This window comes from Aspergillus versicolor (assembly GCF_001890125.1).
Source record: "Aspergillus versicolor CBS 583.65 unplaced genomic scaffold ASPVEscaffold_1, whole genome shotgun sequence".
NCBI lineage: Eukaryota > Fungi > Ascomycota > Eurotiomycetes > Eurotiales > Aspergillaceae > Aspergillus > Aspergillus versicolor.
The window spans coordinates 63,117-81,671 of NW_024467524.1; the positions used below are offsets into that span (position 1 = coordinate 63,117).

At 50.4% G+C, this 18,555-nt stretch overlaps 9 protein-coding genes across 9 annotated transcripts; 1 reads left to right on the forward strand and 8 right to left on the reverse strand.

Moving 5' to 3' along the window:
* Nucleotides 1-324: 324 nt before the first annotated feature.
* ASPVEDRAFT_120962 (uncharacterized protein) lies at nt 325-1,337 on the reverse strand (the record flags this gene model as incomplete). The annotated part of the gene is made up of 2 exons (XM_040805840.1): nt 325-892; nt 943-1,337. 2 exons carry the CDS (start codon nt 1,335-1,337, stop codon nt 325-327), a joined length of 963 nt encoding a protein of 320 aa, XP_040661533.1.
* A 911-nt stretch (nt 1,338-2,248) lies between these two features.
* Nucleotides 2,249-2,677, reverse strand: ASPVEDRAFT_22810 (uncharacterized protein; the record flags this gene model as incomplete). The annotated part of the gene is made up of 1 exon (XM_040809500.1): nt 2,249-2,677. The coding sequence occupies one exon, from the start codon at nt 2,675-2,677 to the stop codon at nt 2,249-2,251; it is 429 nt and encodes a 142-aa protein (XP_040661534.1).
* A 1,560-nt stretch (nt 2,678-4,237) lies between these two features.
* Nucleotides 4,238-5,770, reverse strand: ASPVEDRAFT_180793 (uncharacterized protein). The gene is made up of 3 exons (XM_040808864.1): nt 5,510-5,770; nt 5,365-5,445; nt 4,238-5,299 (listed from the first exon to the last, which is right to left on the reverse strand). The coding sequence occupies exons 1-3, from the start codon at nt 5,735-5,737 to the stop codon at nt 4,547-4,549; spliced, it is 1,062 nt and encodes a 353-aa protein (XP_040661535.1). The 5' UTR covers nt 5,738-5,770; the 3' UTR covers nt 4,238-4,546.
* Nucleotides 5,771-6,451: 681 nt separating this feature from the next.
* ASPVEDRAFT_77554 (uncharacterized protein) lies at nt 6,452-9,549 on the reverse strand (the record flags this gene model as incomplete). The annotated part of the gene is made up of 5 exons (XM_040816404.1): nt 6,452-8,367; nt 8,424-8,601; nt 8,658-9,011; nt 9,066-9,411; nt 9,461-9,549. The coding sequence occupies 5 exons, from the start codon at nt 9,547-9,549 to the stop codon at nt 6,452-6,454; spliced, it is 2,883 nt and encodes a 960-aa protein (XP_040661536.1).
* Nucleotides 9,550-9,731: 182 nt separating this feature from the next.
* On the forward strand, nt 9,732-11,011 carry ASPVEDRAFT_35102 (uncharacterized protein). The gene has a single exon (XM_040810920.1). The coding sequence runs from the start codon at nt 9,823-9,825 to the stop codon at nt 10,801-10,803; it is 981 nt and encodes a 326-aa protein (XP_040661537.1). The 5' UTR covers nt 9,732-9,822; the 3' UTR covers nt 10,804-11,011.
* Nucleotides 11,012-11,195: 184 nt separating this feature from the next.
* On the reverse strand, nt 11,196-12,194 carry ASPVEDRAFT_205134 (uncharacterized protein). Its single transcript, XM_040809430.1, has 2 exons — nt 12,038-12,194; nt 11,196-11,965 (listed from the first exon to the last, which is right to left on the reverse strand). Exon 2 carries the CDS (start codon nt 11,945-11,947, stop codon nt 11,588-11,590), a length of 360 nt encoding a protein of 119 aa, XP_040661538.1. The 5' UTR covers nt 11,948-11,965; nt 12,038-12,194; the 3' UTR covers nt 11,196-11,587.
* Nucleotides 12,195-12,370: 176 nt separating this feature from the next.
* Nucleotides 12,371-13,366, reverse strand: ASPVEDRAFT_22815 (uncharacterized protein; the record flags this gene model as incomplete). Its single annotated transcript, XM_040809501.1, has 1 exon — nt 12,371-13,366. One exon carries the CDS (start codon nt 13,364-13,366, stop codon nt 12,371-12,373), a length of 996 nt encoding a protein of 331 aa, XP_040661539.1.
* Nucleotides 13,367-14,302: 936 nt separating this feature from the next.
* On the reverse strand, nt 14,303-15,933 carry ASPVEDRAFT_871137 (uncharacterized protein). Its single transcript, XM_040817980.1, has 5 exons — nt 15,744-15,933; nt 15,641-15,683; nt 15,408-15,579; nt 15,210-15,346; nt 14,303-15,024 (listed from the first exon to the last, which is right to left on the reverse strand). The coding sequence occupies exons 1-5, from the start codon at nt 15,879-15,881 to the stop codon at nt 14,387-14,389; spliced, it is 1,128 nt and encodes a 375-aa protein (XP_040661540.1). The 5' UTR covers nt 15,882-15,933; the 3' UTR covers nt 14,303-14,386.
* A 1,738-nt stretch (nt 15,934-17,671) lies between these two features.
* On the reverse strand, nt 17,672-18,507 carry ASPVEDRAFT_22817 (uncharacterized protein; the record flags this gene model as incomplete). Its single annotated transcript, XM_040809502.1, has 2 exons — nt 17,672-18,108; nt 18,225-18,507. 2 exons carry the CDS (start codon nt 18,505-18,507, stop codon nt 17,672-17,674), a joined length of 720 nt encoding a protein of 239 aa, XP_040661541.1.
* Nucleotides 18,508-18,555: the final 48 nt, after the last annotated feature.

The window sequence follows — 18,555 nt, forward strand, 5'->3', positions numbered from 1 at the left end:
TGTTACTGTGTGGGGGGAGCATCTGTATGATATCTAAATAGCTAAAGGAAGATGTATATCTTAAGGGTGTCTGGGGTTGATTAAAGGCATTACTCCTATTTGAAATAACTGTGAATAGGAATGGATAATGAGGGCATCCCCTTGTCGTCCACGACTCTCACTCCCCCGGGTCCGAGTATCTCTTCGCGGTGGGAAGACAATCCTGACCAACTATCGCTTAACAGTGGACCTGCTAGTTTTACTTACTCCCCAAAGACCGGTGTACTCAAATAGCAGCCTTCAAATCCTCCCTTGCCTACTACACACTAGGCTTGAGCTCCTAATTCAAAGCCTTATTGAGTTAACTGTCATTCCAAACCATCTCCTCAGACCACCAAATTTCTCCTCCTCACTCTGGAATGAATCAATGACCCGTGTCCTCCCTCCCATATTCAGCTTCACCACCCCATTGATGTACATGAGTTTTCCAACTATAGGAACCGCGCCTGCATCCGTAAAGACACTCTCACCATCAAGCAGAGGCAGCCCCTTCGTTTCCTCGCCACGTATGAACTTGACAACCCAGAAATTGCCCCTGTCCCGAGCTTCCCAGCTTGTATACCGATTAATAACTTCGAAGTCATCTTGAAAGAATTCAAGCTCTGCAAAGGCATAGAAAGAATTCCACTCCTTTGCGGGCCCATTGCGGTACTGGTATACCCAGAGCTTTTGCTCAAGACGTGTTTGCTTGGGAATATTTCCGTGAACAAGCTGCACCTCTTGCGTTCCGAGATTATGAACGGGTTGCCCTGACACTAGTCTCAGCGGTCGCGTTGGTCCATCGCCCCCAAATGCAACGTCGACATGGTATTGCTCCCCAGATGGAAGTTGGACGATAGTCACAATATGTGTCCTGCTTCGGTGTCAGTTTGGTTTGGGTGCAGGGTTTTGGAGGAGTCTTACCATCCCCTGTATTCGCCTTGAGGCACGCCATCAATCCGCCCTCGGTTCCGGACTCCCGTCGTGTAGGCAGAAAATCCCAAGCCCAACAGAGCATGGTAAAAGAAGATACTGCACTCTAGGCAATAGCCTCCTCGCCCAGATGGCACTGAATCCTCGGGGCCCATCAGCTTGGCATAGATGCTTTCCGGCCGAATATCGATAACATCTGTGTTGGAATAATGTGCTGACAAATTATCGTATGGAAACCGTGTGATTTGACCCCGGAAAAGAGTAGTCAGTGCCTCTTCTGTCTTCGGGAAATGCTGCGGATCGTGGATAAACTGGTCATATTCAGCGGGAAGCGCAAGGTGCTTAAGATACTTGCTAAGCTGGGGAGTTGAAAACGCAGAGGTCATCTCATCTCTTGCAGTCGAACAATATCGATGACATTGAAGCAGTGGAAATGCTATAATCTTATAGATTTTGGCCTCCTGGTGGTTTGAGTCATCGCAGATCACCCACGCTCTGGCTAGCTGCGCACACTTATCGGATACCCGGTTAGCCTAACAACCCCACCCTTATCCGCTATACAATCGTTCTCATCGAGGGTAAATGTTGGTCAGGGGTAATGTACATCTGTTCTTGATTTTTGTTCACTTCTATCACTCAGTCCTATACATTTTCGTCTGGAACAAACTCGGTTCAATCCTGCATAGATCCCGGGATTACTCTCGAGCCTCACCGACTCTCGTAGACCTTTAGTTTTATAAACTACTCACGCTCTTCCTATTCTAGGTAGATAAATTGTATAACAAAGCCACGCAAGTGTTTGTCCTGTTTGTTGCACCTCGGCCGGGCCCTCGCCACAGGTGAGGAAGGGAACCAGGCCCTCGAATCCCAAATCAAGGGCTAAGATTAGGAATTAGGTTAGAGATCCTGGCCCAAAATGGGTCTTGACGAAATCCAACTTGGACATTTCAATGGCTTCGATATCTACCGAATTCGGGATGTTATCACATATGAATTATGCTTGCGAGGGCAGGTTATATCATTTTCAGGCTATACTACCAACTTGGACTTACTTAGTATGACAACGTTGTTGATATGGGATTTATTAATTTCCAAGAACAAATGCATATACAAAGAGCCTAAACAGCTTATGACAATCCCATCGCCATGTGTGCCACAGCTTTAAATAAGCATAATTTCCTTCCCCAGTAACCGAAACCCAGGCCCTGACCATCAAGGCCCATCTGCACCACACGTCGAATAGATGGCCAAGTGATGTTCAAACTGTAACATCTTTCACACACCATTCACCAGCCCGCTAGGCCGATCCGTCAGGGCAGGAAGTACCAGCAAGGTAATAAGCACGGTAATCCGTTTGGCCAAGAAAGACGTTCGCCACCTGATGATACTCCTCTCCATCGGGTTTGATATGGAGCAAGTCGCCGCCGCCGTTACTGGTGAGCTGAACAGTGGCGTCTCCATGGAGTCGATTATTTGCCACGGAATCAAGACAGAATTGGTAGGTATTTCCTTTATGCTCAACATCATAGCAGCCGGCTTGACATTCCGTATTGGTGTAGGAGGCAGGTCCGTCATTCCAGAAGTCGACATCGTCACTCTCCCAGATCTGTGCGTAACATTCGACCTCGTCAGAACCATGCGCCGTACTATGGGTTAACGCTATGCCAAAGGTACATCCTAAGGCTGTCTGAGTGACAGCGGCGAGGGCAAGGACCGAGAGACGCATGTTGTGTACGGTGTTGCCTTCAACTTTTCTAGAAAAGTAAGACTCGTAGCCATTTAGTGTAATCGAGGTACCTACCTCTGGAAATAAGATAAGGCGTTGGACGACGATGGAGGTTTGCAAGTTAGAGAGGGTTGTCTGCTGTGCTTGAGAATGCTTCTGTCTTCATGGCTTTATATAGCCGTAATCTAGATGCCTTGGTCTTGTCCTTCCCGTTGTATCCGGCTCGGCTTACCTGCTGGACTATGATTGATTACTATGAATACTGCTGCCCAGACACGCTATATTCTGGGCAAGTATGAAGGATGACTCTTTGCCTTCGGAACAGGGGCCCTTAACCGTCGATATGGCCGTTATGGGTCCATGGAACCCAACGCCCGGCCGTCCATCAACTGTAAGCCAGTTGGGGGCCAATGGCCCCCGTGTGCAAGCAATTACCACATGGGGACGTTGGACCTTGGAGTACGTCAGAGGTAGTATTCTGGTTCACTGTTCCCTGTTTAAGCTGTGGAAGGTAATAATATCAAACTCGGCAGAAATCGCTCTAAAGGCCGCCTTGATATAGATCCCATCCCTCATTCGACTAGGGCAGAAGACTCGGGTGGCCAGGAAGACTATATCTCTGGACTGTGGAGCAGATCTGTACGCCGAGAAATTGGAGAACCATAAGCCTCTTAGTAGCATGTACTCCGCACAGAGGAAGGCTATAGCAAGTGACACTGAACGCTCACATACTGGGGTAGCCCAGATCGACGAAGGAGACGGAATATACGAGTAATTATGGTCTTGGTATTGGCTGACCGACCACCAATAGGATGACTACTGACGTTTATACAATATCAGTCTACAATAAAAATAATCCTGACCTTCATCGCGTTGCTCTCCACAAGTAAATATGCCTACACAGTCTCGTTCCATGGAACCAAACGCTGCATAGGAACAGGCCCTCGCGGAAGGTCATTCTTCACTCACGCCTCCTTGACTTTCTCCAATTTAGACTAGGTCTCAGTCACGGACATTACTATCAACAATAGACATTCGCCTTCGTAGCACTCGCCTCCCCGGTTGAATCCTGGCTATGTGACGGGAGGCATGAGTCGCAGTTATCCATGCCTGTGTTGGAGCCGGAGGTTGGCTACTGAATTAACCGGCAACTGCAGGAGCCGAAGATCCATCCTTCCTCTGGTATTGCGGCTGCAAACTCCCAGCTCCAGCCATATGCCCTAGGGACGAGCATCAGGGGTGAGACAGCAACGTATTTCGCATATGCTCCTACCCATCCCAGTCTTCAGAACACTGCCCCAGACGTATCAAGTTCTTCATTAAGAACAGACTTGCGTAGTCATCTATCTGTCTAATGCTCGAATCCACACATCTACTCGAGTTTGATTATGTATAGTGAACTTGACAGAATATGCATGTCAAGAACAATATATAAGTCCTCCCCTTGAGACACGGTCTTGATATACCATAGTCGGCGCTTCTCATTGATTGTAAGATATTCCCACCTCATGTCCTGGAAAATATTCTAGTATTGATACACCACATTGCAGTGAATTTGTGGTCCACATTCAGCTTTCAGAACGTCGGAAGTTAGGGCAGTTGATTACGATGGCAATTGCATCTATCAGTTGGACCCCCCCGGCATATGCGGTGACGACTGTCTTAATTCTTTTGAAGTCTGCTATATGTCCAAGCATGTGCTGATCTGGCTGGATCGATCACGCCAAACCCACATGGTATTCCTGACGGCGCCGAGTCGGCCAAGATGAATTGTTCGCATGTTTCCACTAGAACCGTACGAACAATACATTCCCAAGTACTATCTAGCAAGACCTCTAGTAGCGAACCAGCACCCTAAGTCACGGTTTGCTATACATCCAAAAGCGGCCCACAAACTTGGTCCTTCTCCTGATGATAATCCTCATAGATACCCGTCCACATAAAAACATCCGCACACTTTGGTTTATCAGGCGTCTCCTTGTCTCCTTCCAAGCATTCTGGAAGCGCCGAATTCCACTGCTCATCTGTATGCGGCAGCCAGGGCTTCGGCAAGGGCCAATCACTAAAGTGCACCAGACAAGCCCGCGAGACCTCCGCCATGGCATTCCACTCCTCGTCCGGATCCTCGGCCATATACAGCTTATGGGTATGATCCTTATTCCGGAACTCGCCGGTCAGCAGTGCAAGGCGCCGATGGGGCAAAATCATGGCACTGTCGCCGAATAGCCGGTTTAGGACCTCCATGTCGAAATCGCCGGATGACTTCGCGTCCGCGAGAATCCTGTTGTAGTTTCCCGCGTTTGGCGCGATGAGCATGACGTGGGAGCTGAGGATCTGGGTTTTCACGCTGGGGTCGGTGAGCCAGTAGGCTCGGGGCACGGCGACGGGGGCGAGCGGGCTGAGGAAGTAGTGGTCCATGTTGTTGAGGACTAGGGAGTCGGAGTCGAAGACCAGAGCGCGGGTGTACGCGGTCAGGCCGAAGGCTTGGAACTTGGTTAGGCTGTTGCGCCATGTTGGGTCACCGGCGGATGTAGAGAGCATGTCGACGGGGTGGAATTTGAGGTTTAGGTGTGCGTATTTAATACGGATTTTGTTGAGGATACGGTGCTCGCGAGAGGTGGCCTGGTGTCAAGGTGCAAACTGCTTAGCAGATGCGGGACTCAGCCATGGTAGGAGTTTCTGCTCACGTCGTTTTCCCATTGTTTTGGGAAGACCAACACCTTGTCATATTGTGCTCCGTAGCGCACGAGCAGGCCAAAATTGATCATCTGTTCATGTGAGTCGACGAGTCAATCCGTAATGGGTCACAGCATGGGTGTTGCTGCCACTCACAGAATTACAAAGATAGTTGACGTCGGTCGCATATTGCACGTACGCAAATCGGGGCTCCAACTGCTCCGTCGTCCAGTGTGGAGCCAGGCCGTTGAATGAACTGGGAGCGACAGGAGCAATTGGTGGTATGACCGGTGCAGGGGCACGGTGCTGGGAGAATATGAGAAGCAGTATACATAATACGATCCCGCAGCTGGCAATGACCGTTCGTCGGGCAGAGAGCAACATTGCGGTATGAATCCTGAATCTCCACTAGGGCTCTGCAGTTCTGGTTTATTAGCGGGTTTAATACACTGAGCACAGCCACTGCAGACGTCGTCACTCTTGCTTGGCGTTAGACAATATTAGCGATCCACTTGCCAAAGCAGGACTGGGGAGGTTTCAATGTGTCTCAGTTGTTTACTGGCGAATGCTGGTGGATTTCCGCGGAGGAGCCACCAGGAGATAATCATTTATGATTTAAGCTCGTTTAGAGCCCTAGGTCGCAAGTACGGAGGACACAGCCATAACAGTTGAAAAATGAAGTCTATCAAGGTTGGTACAGCCAGCGCACGGAACAAAAAGTGGGAAGCATAATCTCGAGTCCACTGATTCTGTACTGTCGGGGTAGGTTTCCAGCGCCCCGCTAACCGTCACAAATTCACAACCGATACTATATTCTTTTTTATTATATATAGTAATGGTATATCCGTAAAGAATTTGGATATCTAGATCAAATTCTTTATAAATACGATTTATATATATATATTATAGCTAGCTCCTGCAGGGAACAGTGGAATAGTAGTATATTAATGTAAATGGTAAATTCTTATCTTTTTTGAAATTAATCTTGTGACAGAATAGTAAGAAAATGTAATCATTCTGAATACTAATCTCCCTCCACAGCAGGTGCAACAGCAAGACCCAAGTGGTTGTCTAACTATATCATTTCATTATACATGGTCAACGCATATCATCGGTACGTGGCGCAGTGCCAGCATCCTTTGAGAGGCTGTAGCGCCGTTCCTGCGCCAGCGTCAACAGTCTCTTACTCGCCCGGGTCGAGGGATGGTGCTCGCCATATATCCCATTTTTTCGCCGAACTATCCGCCTCAGCAGCGATTCACTTTGGGTATACTGCGCCTGTTGTTGGTACAGAATGGCGAGCTCATCCATGCTGCTAATGGCTGCTGCGCTTATATTCTCTAATGTCTCTTTCTCCACGCGAAGGAGAGCTTCATAATGAGCAATTGCCCCCGCCAGATCTCCATTGGCTTTCAAGGAAAGACCGAGGCTTCTTCTCGTAGCCAGGGTGCAGGGATGCTCAGTCCCCAACATGCGCTCTTCCACGCTAAGCACCCTCGAGTATATCTTAATTGCTGACTCAGTATTTCCCTGCATAAGCAGCGTGGATGCAAGATGTTTCTCCTGCTCGGTGACAATAGGATGATCATTCTCGAAGATAACCTTGTGCTGCTTCACCACTTCGTTGTACTGCATCTCCTCCTCCTGGTACTTCCCCTCGCGTCTCAGCCGTGCGGCAGTTGCAGAAAGATTGGCAGGGTTTAGGGCTTCCATTCTCATCGCACGACCATGCAGCATGGTTGCCCTGGTCTTGTCATTAAGCAGATACCTTGCATGACCTGCCATATAAATCACCCGCCAAACTGATTGCACGTAGCCAATGCTTTCGTCGCTGTGCTGCTCAAGCATGCTTTCGACATGGCCAATCTCATCCTTCCATTTGTCCAGGGTTTCACTGGTTGGGAATGGGAGCTGTAGACGCTCTATAGTGCGTAGTGTCGTCGACTTCCCCTGGCCTCTCTGTGACAGCCAGATTTTCATTGCCAATTGCACCAGCGGATGGACATCAATGCACTGTGACCCGTACTCTGGTCTGGTCACGAAGGAATATGCCATCAATTCTTCAATTGCATCATTCAGCGTCACTCCGGTTTCCCTCTCAATCATCGATATCGGGATATTTCTCTGGTCGCACTGTGCGATAAACTTCATCCATTCAAATGAGGCTTTTGTATTCTGCTGGATCCTCTCTAGCGTGATCAGCCATGTAGCGGCCATTGCGCGTCTACTGACATCGGAACTATGCCGCTGCTGCCCTGATGGAAATTCGCAAAGACTGCGGATCATTTTCCCGCCCTGCTTGCGCCACAACTCAACATAGTCTCGGACGGTGCACATTGTGTTATTAATGTACTTCGTTGCAAGATCAATCGCCAAGGGGAGGCCGGCCAAAAGGCGTAGTAGCTCAACAGTGTCCGCATCTTGACCTGTGGGATCAATGCCGGCGTGGGTACTACCGAGCCTGCGCGTCAAGAAGTCAAGAGCTTCGTTGTCGTTCATAAATGAGAGATCGACTGTTACCGCCTCGAGTTTGCTTGCGATGCCTCTATTCCCCGTGGTTATAAGAATGGAGCCAACTTTATTTTTGGGCAGCCACTCGCTGTCCAGCCATTTTTTGAAGAAGGTTTCTTTCTCGTCAACACCGTCAAATATCAGGAGCCATGGACCGGGTCTGTTGTCCAGTTCCTGATTGACTTCCCTTACCGCGTTATCCGGTTGGACAGGAAGCCCTAGCGCTTTCATGATGCCTTCATAGTCAGCCTTTAAACTCTCTTCACTGTCAGATCTTACCCAGAACATAGAGCAATCAGAGTAGTTTTCATGGAGCCTGTACGCAGCCTCCATCGCCAGCTCTGACTTGCCGACTCCATCTAGACCAACGATAGCGTTGACTGGACAGTGATTTTCAGAGCTGCTCGGGGGAATGAGACTCGCGAGTCGTTCTAATTCAATATTCCGGCCAGCAAAATCCTTGTTACGTCTACCCGGAATCATGACATGCGCTATGCTGGGAGCTGGCAGTGGCGTATCAGCCTGGGTCATGAAGAAGACAGGAGAAATGAAACCTTACCCTGTGATCGGCCGTATATCGTATGCTGAGCTTTACTCACAAAGTGGTTGATATCATCTATAAGGATCTTGTAGTCACTGGCAGTTCGACCACTAAACTTGTTCATCAGAACGTGTGGCACGTTCCGTCCTTGCTTATAACGAGCGCCGCTCAACGAAGCGGAATTTTGATCGACCAGCTACCAGAGGTCAGGCTGATGCGACATGATAAGACCGAGGCACCGAGGGTACTTACCATGATCTTGGGGGAAAGGGGAGCAAGTGCTCTGCCCAGTATCCTTGGGCGAAGCCGCCGTACCATCTGTGTTTTCTGCTGTTCGTAGTAACAGCGCAGGGGCATTGGCATCGGGTGCGCCATTACTTCCTCAAAGTCGTCTATCAATTCTTTTAGCTGTTTCTTTGTTCTCCATAGCATAGTAACAAGTGACTGAGAGGATTCTTTGCCTATGAGCCTCGCGCCAACCGCTGCCCACTTGGCCAGTGCGGCCGCAGCAGTGCCTCTGAACGGGGTTGCAAGGAAGACAATGCCCACTGTTTGACTGAGAATATCGCCGCGCCGATCGCGGTCCTGGTATTCCATGACAAGGGCCTATATTGTTCCGTTAGCCTACGTCACGTTTAGCAGAATGCCCCCCGTCCGTACCTTGGCCAGCAGCAGGCCACCGAAACACGAGGCGATGAAAATGATTGGCCTCTTCGGCTGCCTGCGCAATTCAGCTCCAAGGTCAGCCAAGAAGGTAGTCGCGTGTCCTTTGAGGGGTTCATCTATGCTCCCGCTGAGGAAATTGCCTGGCCAGTCATACGTGTAGATTTGTGCCGTTGGCACATCTAGTGGCAACATGTTGGGGTCTTTAAGCCAATTTGTTTCTTCTGCAGCCTTCGTTGGCTGTCCTGGTGTATCCCCGCTGTGATTTGAGGTCCGGACACGTTTGTGCTTGTATACCCAGGTGCCGGCGGATGATGTCTCGAGGCCATGGATGGCAATGATGCTGCGAGGGTTAGAGCTGGAGCTTACGACTTGCAGTGGGTGCGGCGTACGTGACTTTGGGCTCTGTAACCGTACGTATCTCCTGAAGCCTGCAGGAGTTGTCTTCCACGGATGTTCGATCTTTCGTTGATGGACTCATTCTGGTCGTGGGCAAACTGTCTGGCTGGGGTGGCTGGTTTTCCAGTGAAGGGGAAAGCAAACCAAAGACGAGGAAAAGCAAGAAAAGGAAAAGCATAGTCGGACCTCGCAAAAGTCGCGTCAGCCAGGCAGGGAGGCAGCCATGCAGACGTCGTGCAGATGCAAGACGACGCAGGTATATTGTTCGATCAGCGACAGGTCATCCAACCCGGGCGTGGATTTAACTCTCGGCCTGCCCGGGTCCCCCGAAGTGTTGCTTGTTGTCCGGCCCATAATGGCTTTGAAACCACCCTTTGAGTCTGCCTTTGCATCATCCGCCATTTCCAGAACCGAAATTAGTGATCTGCTCCCTGCCTCGACTCGATGCCCTCAAACCCACGCCCAGTATTGTCCCTCGTTGAACGCGTCGCAGTTTGTGGCGCGTGACCTCTGCGTCAAACGACTTACTCACGTCCAAGAGTGGCTGTGGATAGCAGGCCGCGCGCTTCCTCCACGCCCGCTGACCTTCCAGGTCGCAGTCGGGCGCAGTATCGTCCCTGACCAGCGAGTAGAAATGCACCTCGTCTGGGAACGAACGCGCCGCATGCACATCAAGCCACTACCGCGATACCTACTCGCCCCGCAGTTTTGGCACGACCATATATGCCCTCATGCTCAGGTATATTTTGATGCGGTCGGCTTTCTCTGCTCCTATCTCGCACTCATCCAATCCGAGAGTGACTTTGCCATTGCGCAGTCGCACAACCTCGTCTCCGCATCTCTGCAGTGGCCTTCCTGGGTCCTCCTCACGCAGCAAGTCCTCACAGCAAGGACGAGCAACTGCTCAGCCCTAGCCACTACACGCCTGGGATCTCCGTCGAAACGAAGTCCACGCTACACCTACGGAGAACTCCGGCTATCCCGCCTGAACCTCGTCTACCGCCTGCGGCACGGCTGCCTCATCCGTGGCTATGAATTCCAATACCAGACATACGGCGAGCTTTTCACGGCATACATTGCACCCCTTAGTATAACTACTGTCTATATTGCGCTGGCGCTGACGGCGATGCAGACCGGTCTTGCGACGGACTTCCTGGAGCGCAGCGCGGCCTTTCGGGTTGTTTCGGGGTGGTTGGCGGTGGTGTCGATTGTGGTGCCGTTGGCAGTGATCCTTGGGTTGGGAATAGTCGCGGCTGTTGTCTTTGTGGTGAATCTCAGCAAGGCGTTGACGTGGAAGCGGGAGAGGCAGAGAAAGCTAGATGAAGAAGTTGGTTAACAGCACAGCGGAACGATTTAGGGCTTCGGAGGATGTTATAACCTACATGGAACCGAGTCACTTTCCGCATTCTGCGCGGCTTGAAATGAACATATAATCACTAGAGCAAGCAACCGGGACCTAGGTACCTGCACATTCTGTATAGGGAATAGCCTCGTAATATGGAGTTTCATTGCTTGACAATTTGTTGAGCTGCCTTGTTCAGCCGCCCAACGCAAGCGAGTCCCCAACGCTATTTTGAACAGTTCTGACACACCCGAATGCCTGGGGATTCATTTACCAGGATCATATCGTCCTCCTCTATCAATGTAAGCAGTTTAATGTGATCTCCTTCACTCAAAATGAGTGCAGCCACATAATCTCTTGTCATTGAGGCGAGCTGCTTTCTTCAGTTGCAGAGTTGAATTGCCCGTACGCTTCGCGATCAGCCCTCGTCCAGCCGGCTAATTCTGGTATCTGGTCCCAGTATAGCTGGCTGCTCTAACTCCCTTGCTTCCCAAATGGGTCCTGGCGTTACAATATATCGATGAACTGCAGACCGTCAACCCTGCCCCATGCCCCAGAACTCCTGCATTCTATCTTTCCAACAGTTAATTGCTGGGAAATGAAGTCTTGCAAAGTTACTGCTGAGGCGTTTTTGCCGTGAGACATTCGAAACGAGGTAGTTGTAGGGGCATTTCGTTCGGTGGAGATGATTCCCTCTTGGATTCAAAGTCTATTATTCAACAGAGAATTTATCGCTACATGATGCTGCCATACTGCCAAACCGAGCAATGCCGTAATCTCATTCTGCAAGCGGGGGAGGATCCATCAAGCCCAGCAACGCCTTGTTGACAGTTTCCAGCTCGGTGGTGGCAAAGTCGATGTCCCCACGCAGAGATTGGACTTCACTGTTCAGTTCCGCATTCTTCTCCAGGAGCTCCTTGACTTGCGCCTTGAGATCATTGTTCTCTTTATACACCCAGTCCCCTCTCCCCTTCAGCTGGGAAGAGCTCTTTTCCACAGCGACAAGGTTCTGTCGAAGCCTTTGTGCGGCTGAGCCGGGTGAAGGTGACCCGGGATTGGGCCCTGTTTTGGGAGGTTCGCGATTCGACGCATCGGTGCTGGATTTATCTTGGTCGGATTTTTCCTCTTTGTCGGCCATAGTGTATTAAGATGGGGGCTGTGTCGATGGGCGGGCAACGTTAGTTAGGTTTGGGAGAAGATGAACTGGAATTCTTGGTGATGTACTGACCTGTGTTGCGGTAGTGAATGTGTGAACTCGTCCTGGACATGGAATCAGGCAAGGTGCAATAAATACACGCCAGTCTAGGGACGCGTGTCATTTATTGATGGTCACACCCTTTGATGGCCGAGCAAAGCTGAAATTCCGGCGGCCATGGATTTTGCTTGGGAATTGGGGTTGCTTGGCCTCGCCTCGCGCCGAAGATGCAGCCAAACAATATGCAACTCAGATGCAGGGCTGCAGTCAAACTGCCTCGCTTCGTTCTAATCAGTTGGACACATCAGTCATGGGCAGTTCGCCAGCTGGAAGAAGGCAGCCATTGTGATTACCATGCACCGATACCTAATGCTCAACCACGTACTTGTACTTCCAGAGCTGGTTCGCGTCCTCCTCTTCCAAGAGCCTCATCTCCAGCAGTTCCACCGCAAGCTGCTTTTCTCGGAGTTGGAACTTGAGGTCGTTGGCTTGCCTATTTGCCTGATCCATCTTCTTTCGGTATTTAGCAACTAAAGAGTTCTTACTCAAGCCCCGGTCGTCTCGGACAGCTTCGAGCTCTTCCTGGAGTCTACGGGCTTCTTGCTCCAGGTCGCCGATCGCGGCGTCTTTCTTGTCCAGCGCATCCTTCAATTGACCTTCTTGGGATGCCCACTCGTACTTTGCTTTTTCATGCATCTCCCGTTCCGATGCCAGCTCACGGTTCCCATCCTCGATTTTTGATCGTGACCTGTCGAGTTCTCTCTCCCTTGTCTCCAGCTTTGGGCGCCATGTCGCCTCTGCTGCTGCAACTGCCTCTGGCTGGCTGGCAGCAAGCATGCGGGCGTTTTCCAATTTGAGGTCCGTTACCTCTCTCTGGAGGGCGTCACAGTTGGCTTCGCACCTCAGCCGCTCAGCCTTTTCTTTCTGGTACTGCACGCGCCAATGGCCTTCGTTGGGCTGCTCTCCGTTGTCGTGCATGGCGGCCACGCCATTATTAGCGGGGGCGACAGCGATCTTCCCTTCCTTGACCGTCTCATCAAGAGCCCAATATTTCTCCCTCCACATCCGCCCATTCGCTGCCTCGAACTCGAGTCGTTCGTGCAGTATCTCCAGCTCTCTCCTGGCTCCCGCCAACCGGCTTTCATACTGCGTCCTCTCGATGGTAGAACCCTTCTGGTGGCCGTGCGATACGACCAGTTGCCGCGTCCAATTTATCTGTTCGCGCAACGGGTGAGTGTCGCTAGCCCGGTTGAGGCTCGGAGAGAGCGAGTCGCGGGCATCGCCGTAGTGCTGTAGCTGGAGACTATCGGCCTGAGGTGTTTCCATAACGGAGCTTTCCGGATGGTGAATTCCAGCGGACATTGTCCAAGGGCGCCGGAATACCCCTTTAGTATGTATTGCCTTGTATGATCAAGGACCAGCGTCCCAACCCGTCTGCAGGTTTGGATTTGATCGTCATGAGCCGGGTGTTCGTGAATTGTTTTGCAGATTTCCTGGAACAGGTCGCCACGTCACATTCAATCGTCTCCGCGGCAGCGCCCGCCAGCCAGGCAGCGGGATCTGCATGCATAATACGTATTTATAGATTGATTCAACACTCTCTCTTGACGTGTCTTCGGCCCAGTGTCCCGCATCCGGAAGTAGATTACGCTCTCGCTGATGGGAGTCTGTATCCGATCGCGATGACCTCTATTGCTGTTTTGTTGGCTTTGCTTTCTCCGCCGTGGTTGTAGCTTTTGATCTTACGTCCTGGGCAAACGAACCCTTGAGCCACTCCCTACTTTGGCTGAGGATGATTAGAGTGGGACGCGCTGCTATTGGGGATGAAGGCGTGCCAGTCAGGAAACACTAACAACAGGAGTGGACAAAGCGACGCTGACACAAGCCTAGATGACGAGAAACTGATAGTGTGGTATGTTGTGTAACAAAGCTCATCTACTTTGGATTAGAGATAGCGATGGGTTACTTCGGGTTACGGTCATCCTAATACTATTAATAAGATAGGGTTAATGGATTTAAGCCAACTTTTCTGTTCTGTATATAAAGTTTAAGGGTTTCTATTAAAGTCTTGGTAGATAATAAGTTTATATAATAGTAATATTAAGATTAAAGCAGGCATAGAATACCCAAGGGATAACCCCTAGCCCGTGTATCATAACGTATTTCCCTCCCTGTACGATTCAATATGGGCATACAAATAAAAGGTGTAGAATCGCTGCCACTCCAGCCGGGGCTATTACAGTCGCCTGACACGTAAAACAGAAAATAACGAAGCAGTCAGAAGACTTGAATCTAACTAAAAAAGGCACATCGGCTATTCAAGCAAACCAGCATCCATTCTGCATCCCAGCAGTATAAACCAGCCCGCAACCGCCCTGCACCTTAAGCATCCTCGCGCGCAAGCGTAACATCGGTAGTCACCAGAATCCCATGATCTGGGCTGTCCTCGCGCTCACCTTTCCCTCCCGTCCCAGTAGATGTATTGGTATTTGTATACCCAGATTCAATAATATGCTCCTGGCTCTCCCCCGAGCTGCCCCTGCGCTTCCTCTGCTCTAGGCGTGATAGCTCATATGGATGCGTATGCCCGTCACCTTTGCTGTCCCTTTTATCCGTGAAGCTGTGCAAAACACTACCGTTTTTCCTACTTCTTGAGGTAAAAATCGTGCTCGTATTCCTCGACTTCGACTTCGACTTCGACTTCGACCCGGGGGTACCTCCGCTTGTATAATTATTATACCCCTTTGACGACCCGTAAGACCGGAATAACCCAATCCTAGTCAAAAGTGGCTTTATTCCCGGAGCGCAGACGATTATCGCTGAGACGAGGGCTTCACGGGAGGCCCAGCCGAGGGCGGTCGAGAGCTTGTTGATGTTCGTGACGGAGTAGTAGGCGCGAAGGATGGCGGCGATCATGACGAAGATGCCGGAGGAGAAGAGCCCGCAGAGGATGATCTTCTGCAAGGTACTGATTCGGGCGGCGACAATAAGGGGCATCGGGACGACCATGACTGCTATGTCTGTTCTTTTGGTTGTGGAGAGTGAGTGTGAGTGAGCCAGTGGTCATGGTGTTTTTCGACGTACACAATACTGAGGCATTCTATTACAATGTAATTGTTAGGCCGGATGGTGCAGTTATCTTGTTTTTGTTAGTATTATGCTATTCCTTTCCACCCTTCAACGTAATATTGTTTTTGGAACCTACCACCGGCATACGGCTTGACTTGCCAGCTCCTGCTAACAGGCATGCAACTGAAGAGGTGGAAGAACAGAGAGGCAAAAAATGTAATAACAGCCCCGATGCCGACTCCGAGTAGAATACGATGTTGCCGGAGGCCCGTTCTGCAGATAAATTAGTACCCAATACCGACAGACCCCTTTCCTTTGGTTCTTAGTCACTCACGTTAGGCGGCTGTAGAGGAAGATAAGGACCCCTTTGAACGACCACACCATGAATATATAGGCAAGCCAGGAAACGAACGCGTAGATAGAGCCTTCACGCAAGGCTCCAACCTGATCATTAGGTACCTCAAGGGCACTCTGCTCGTTGAGGCCGATGTTGGAACCATAGACATCTGGTATTCATCACTCGGGTTAGAGGTGGTTAGCAGGCCGTGTGCGAGGTGAATTGCATACCTGTGCAAAGGTACAGGAATACCGTGTGGAACGTCCAGAATACCTAACTAGTCAAAACCACCATAATGGATATATGTATATTGGAAATGAGACAAAGACACACCGTCACAAACGCTAGACATAGCTCGTCCCAGTAGAAGTTCCGCTTTCCCACGGACCAACGGGCATATATACGAACAGCAATGATCGCCAGGCCAACTGCCCATTCGACGAAGAGTTCGGTCGAGCTACTATAGCCCATATTGCATATAATTCAGCACGAATTTCCTCAAGTGCTCGGATAGGATGTTGCTGGGAATATATACGTTGTTCTAGTTGCAAAACCATGGTTGACCTGGGAAGTGGTTGGTTCTGATCGAAATAATGAGGAATTGGCTTAACGCTCCGTGGAGAATAAAAAAGAAAGCCTGGAGATCTTCTATACTTGCTTGTAAACTACTTGCTTCAGACACGACAATCCTCTTAGATTACGTCAGGCTGGATCTAGGATAAGTGACGCAGAATGGAGATCCGCTAGTTCACGGGGCGGAGTGTTTTTTTTCGATCCTCCGGTTCATTCGTCCATATTTTTATCTAGTTTGACTCCCCGTCCTAGAAAAGTAAAGGTGAAGGGGATCGGAATATTTATTTAGTTGAAATAAGAAACTCTGCACGGATCCCTGGGTTGCTGCGGCACGTTCATGTCGGGGACCCAGTTTATAGCGTTATGGAATCGGGGACCCATAAAGCCATTTTCCGCCTGTCCGAAAATCACCCCCAACGCCTCATATGAGCCAATGAGAGCATGATATCATTTATGGGTAAATCGTAAATCATAATCTCATCAGGCCTGTGGTGAGCCTAGGGTGTCAGGGGACCATAGTAAACTCCATGATGGGAATGATTTCGTCAGCCATCGAGGTCCCCTAGTCCCGTAGCCTACAAACATAGTTTGGTTCAGATCCTCGACGCGTCGTTGGCTACCAGAATGCCGGGAAATTCGACCTATTAACCAGATAGCGCGTGGTCTCATTAGCCCACGGCTGCTCCACAAAAGCTTGTGGGTGACAGATGTCACATCCGTTGGCTCAATTCTGTTGGCTCAGTTCCCCGGTATCTGTGTGAGGCCGGACACAGACAAGGGCAGTGACATTAACGAGTAAGTAACACTGTGGGAAGTAGTAGCCGCCACATTTTTGCTAGTATATTCCGTTGCTCATGATAAGCCTTGTCGCACACCCAGGGCTCTGCCATGCTTCTCTGCGCGCGAGTCGAGTCCAGTGACGATCCCCGTTACCGATCCAAGGTACTATCGAGACCTCGAGACTGAGGGTGCTGCGGCATAATAATAATGGATTCAATCAAGCTTCGAGATGGTGGCTGTGTGCCGGTCCCACTTTCCGAAGACGGCATCCTTTGCTGAACGGTGGGATGCCATGTGAAGAGCCAACGCAATCCCCGCCTCTTCTCTAGCTGTGAGCCCTCCTGGTTGTGGGCCTAGAATACAGAGCTTCTCTTATTTTATAGGCTTTGTTTGGACTCGGGAGACTTAGCATGTACTATTTGGATAATACTGCCGGGTGGGGTTCAAAAAGCTCAATCTTCAAACACCGTTGCTGATATTGCGTCGCCCCATACTTTGGAGAATCTTGGAATCCGCGCTTGGAGCACACGATACCAAATGGCTACCGATACTCGGGACTGATGGGACGTTCAAGATGCGCGGCAGAGACAAAGAATCTCCCACAGTAGTGAGCACTTATAGATTACATATTGAATCTCCATTACGTAGTAAACCAAGGAATAGGTCCGTAGTGGGCCTGGCAGGCGATGGCGAAATGCACCGATATTTAGAGAAATTCAAGGAGGTAGCCCATATAACTCAAGCTCGGCGAGGACCATCGGGGTGTTATTGGGCCCTTTCGTCTCAAAAGATCGCTAGATTTCTCCCTGTTGATCCGTCGCCACAGAATCGCCGTCGTTTTCGTCCCACCCTATGCACTGAAGTTTTAGTTTTATTGCCATGGCCAGTCGCTAGAAGATGTTTGTCTTTTAATTGAACAATTTATTTGGCGATCTTGTCAACGGTGAGACAGTTAAGCCATCGGTCCTGGAGATCTCTAGTCCTATCCCGTCAATGGCATCATCAGCTATGACTTGAGCAAGCGTAGTTTCATTTGATGCCAGATCGTCAAAGATGATAGGCACGTTCGTCCGGCGGCAGAGGGAGATGCTCTCCCGATATGTAGCGATGGGGGCTTCATGGACAAAGTCCAGGCCACCAGGAAGGAGCTTGAGCATCCGAACAGCGGACTCAACCACCATTCTGCCATTGGCGTCGACCAGGAAGTGTTCTCCATGTGTCTGATCGTCAAGCGCTGCCTGAACCTGGATGGCGTTAGCCACCGGATCGGACCCGATCTTGACAGAGAACACAGTATACCCAGCAGCTCTCGAGTCAGCAATGTATTTCCGCGTCCCTTCCACGTCTGGTACGAGAAGTGATAGGAGAACGGGTAGCTGGGCATCTATACGTCCACCCCGGCCCATTTTCCGAATACATCCCAGCACGCGATGTCGATTGCGGACTTTGCCGGCTCCTTACCCAGACGGGCTGCATCCATGGCGTCGCTGATGCGGTCGACCTTTCGAGGGTCAAGGCTGAATATCTTAGGGGCTATCTCGGCGATGGCAGCTCGGATGCCGCCATCATGCGATGCATTGTATCGGTCAAACGGAGTACTCTCATCCCAGCCTTCAATTCCGGTATCTGTCGTTATGCGAACGAATGTAACATCGTATCGAGTGATGGCATGGCCGCCAGAGAGATGATAGGCACCCGCAGAGTATGGCGCTGTATCGGCTCCAGAGGATCTCCGTGCCGACATGCTGCATGAAAAGCATCCCAATGCCAAACTGACACCATTATGGAGATG

Excerpts from the sequence above, each read along its gene's own strand:
- ASPVEDRAFT_205134 (XM_040809430.1), bottom strand. The coding sequence starts at position 11,947 with ATGGCCGACAAAGAGGAAAAATCCGACCAAGATAAATCCAGCACCGAT.
- ASPVEDRAFT_871137 (XM_040817980.1), bottom strand. The coding sequence starts at position 15,881 with ATGGGCTATAGTAGCTCGACCGAACTCTTCGTCGAATGGGCAGTTGGC. Across the intron at positions 15,580-15,640 it reads ATTCCTGTACCTTTGCACAG|ATGTCTATGGTTCCAACATC; the intron begins GTATGCAATTCA and ends GATGAATACCAG. Across the intron at positions 15,025-15,209 it reads AGTCAAGCCGTATGCCGGTG|ACATAGCAGTCATGGTCGTC; the intron begins GTAGGTTCCAAA and ends CCAAAAGAACAG.
- ASPVEDRAFT_35102 (XM_040810920.1), top strand. The coding sequence starts at position 9,823 with ATGGCTTTGAAACCACCCTTTGAGTCTGCCTTTGCATCATCCGCCATT.
- ASPVEDRAFT_180793 (XM_040808864.1), bottom strand. The coding sequence starts at position 5,737 with ATGTTGCTCTCTGCCCGACGAACGGTCATTGCCAGCTGCGGGATCGTA. Across the intron at positions 5,446-5,509 it reads TCAACTATCTTTGTAATTCT|ATGATCAATTTTGGCCTGCT; the intron begins GTGAGTGGCAGC and ends TCACATGAACAG. Across the intron at positions 5,300-5,364 it reads CAAAACAATGGGAAAACGAC|GCCACCTCTCGCGAGCACCG; the intron begins GTGAGCAGAAAC and ends CCTTGACACCAG.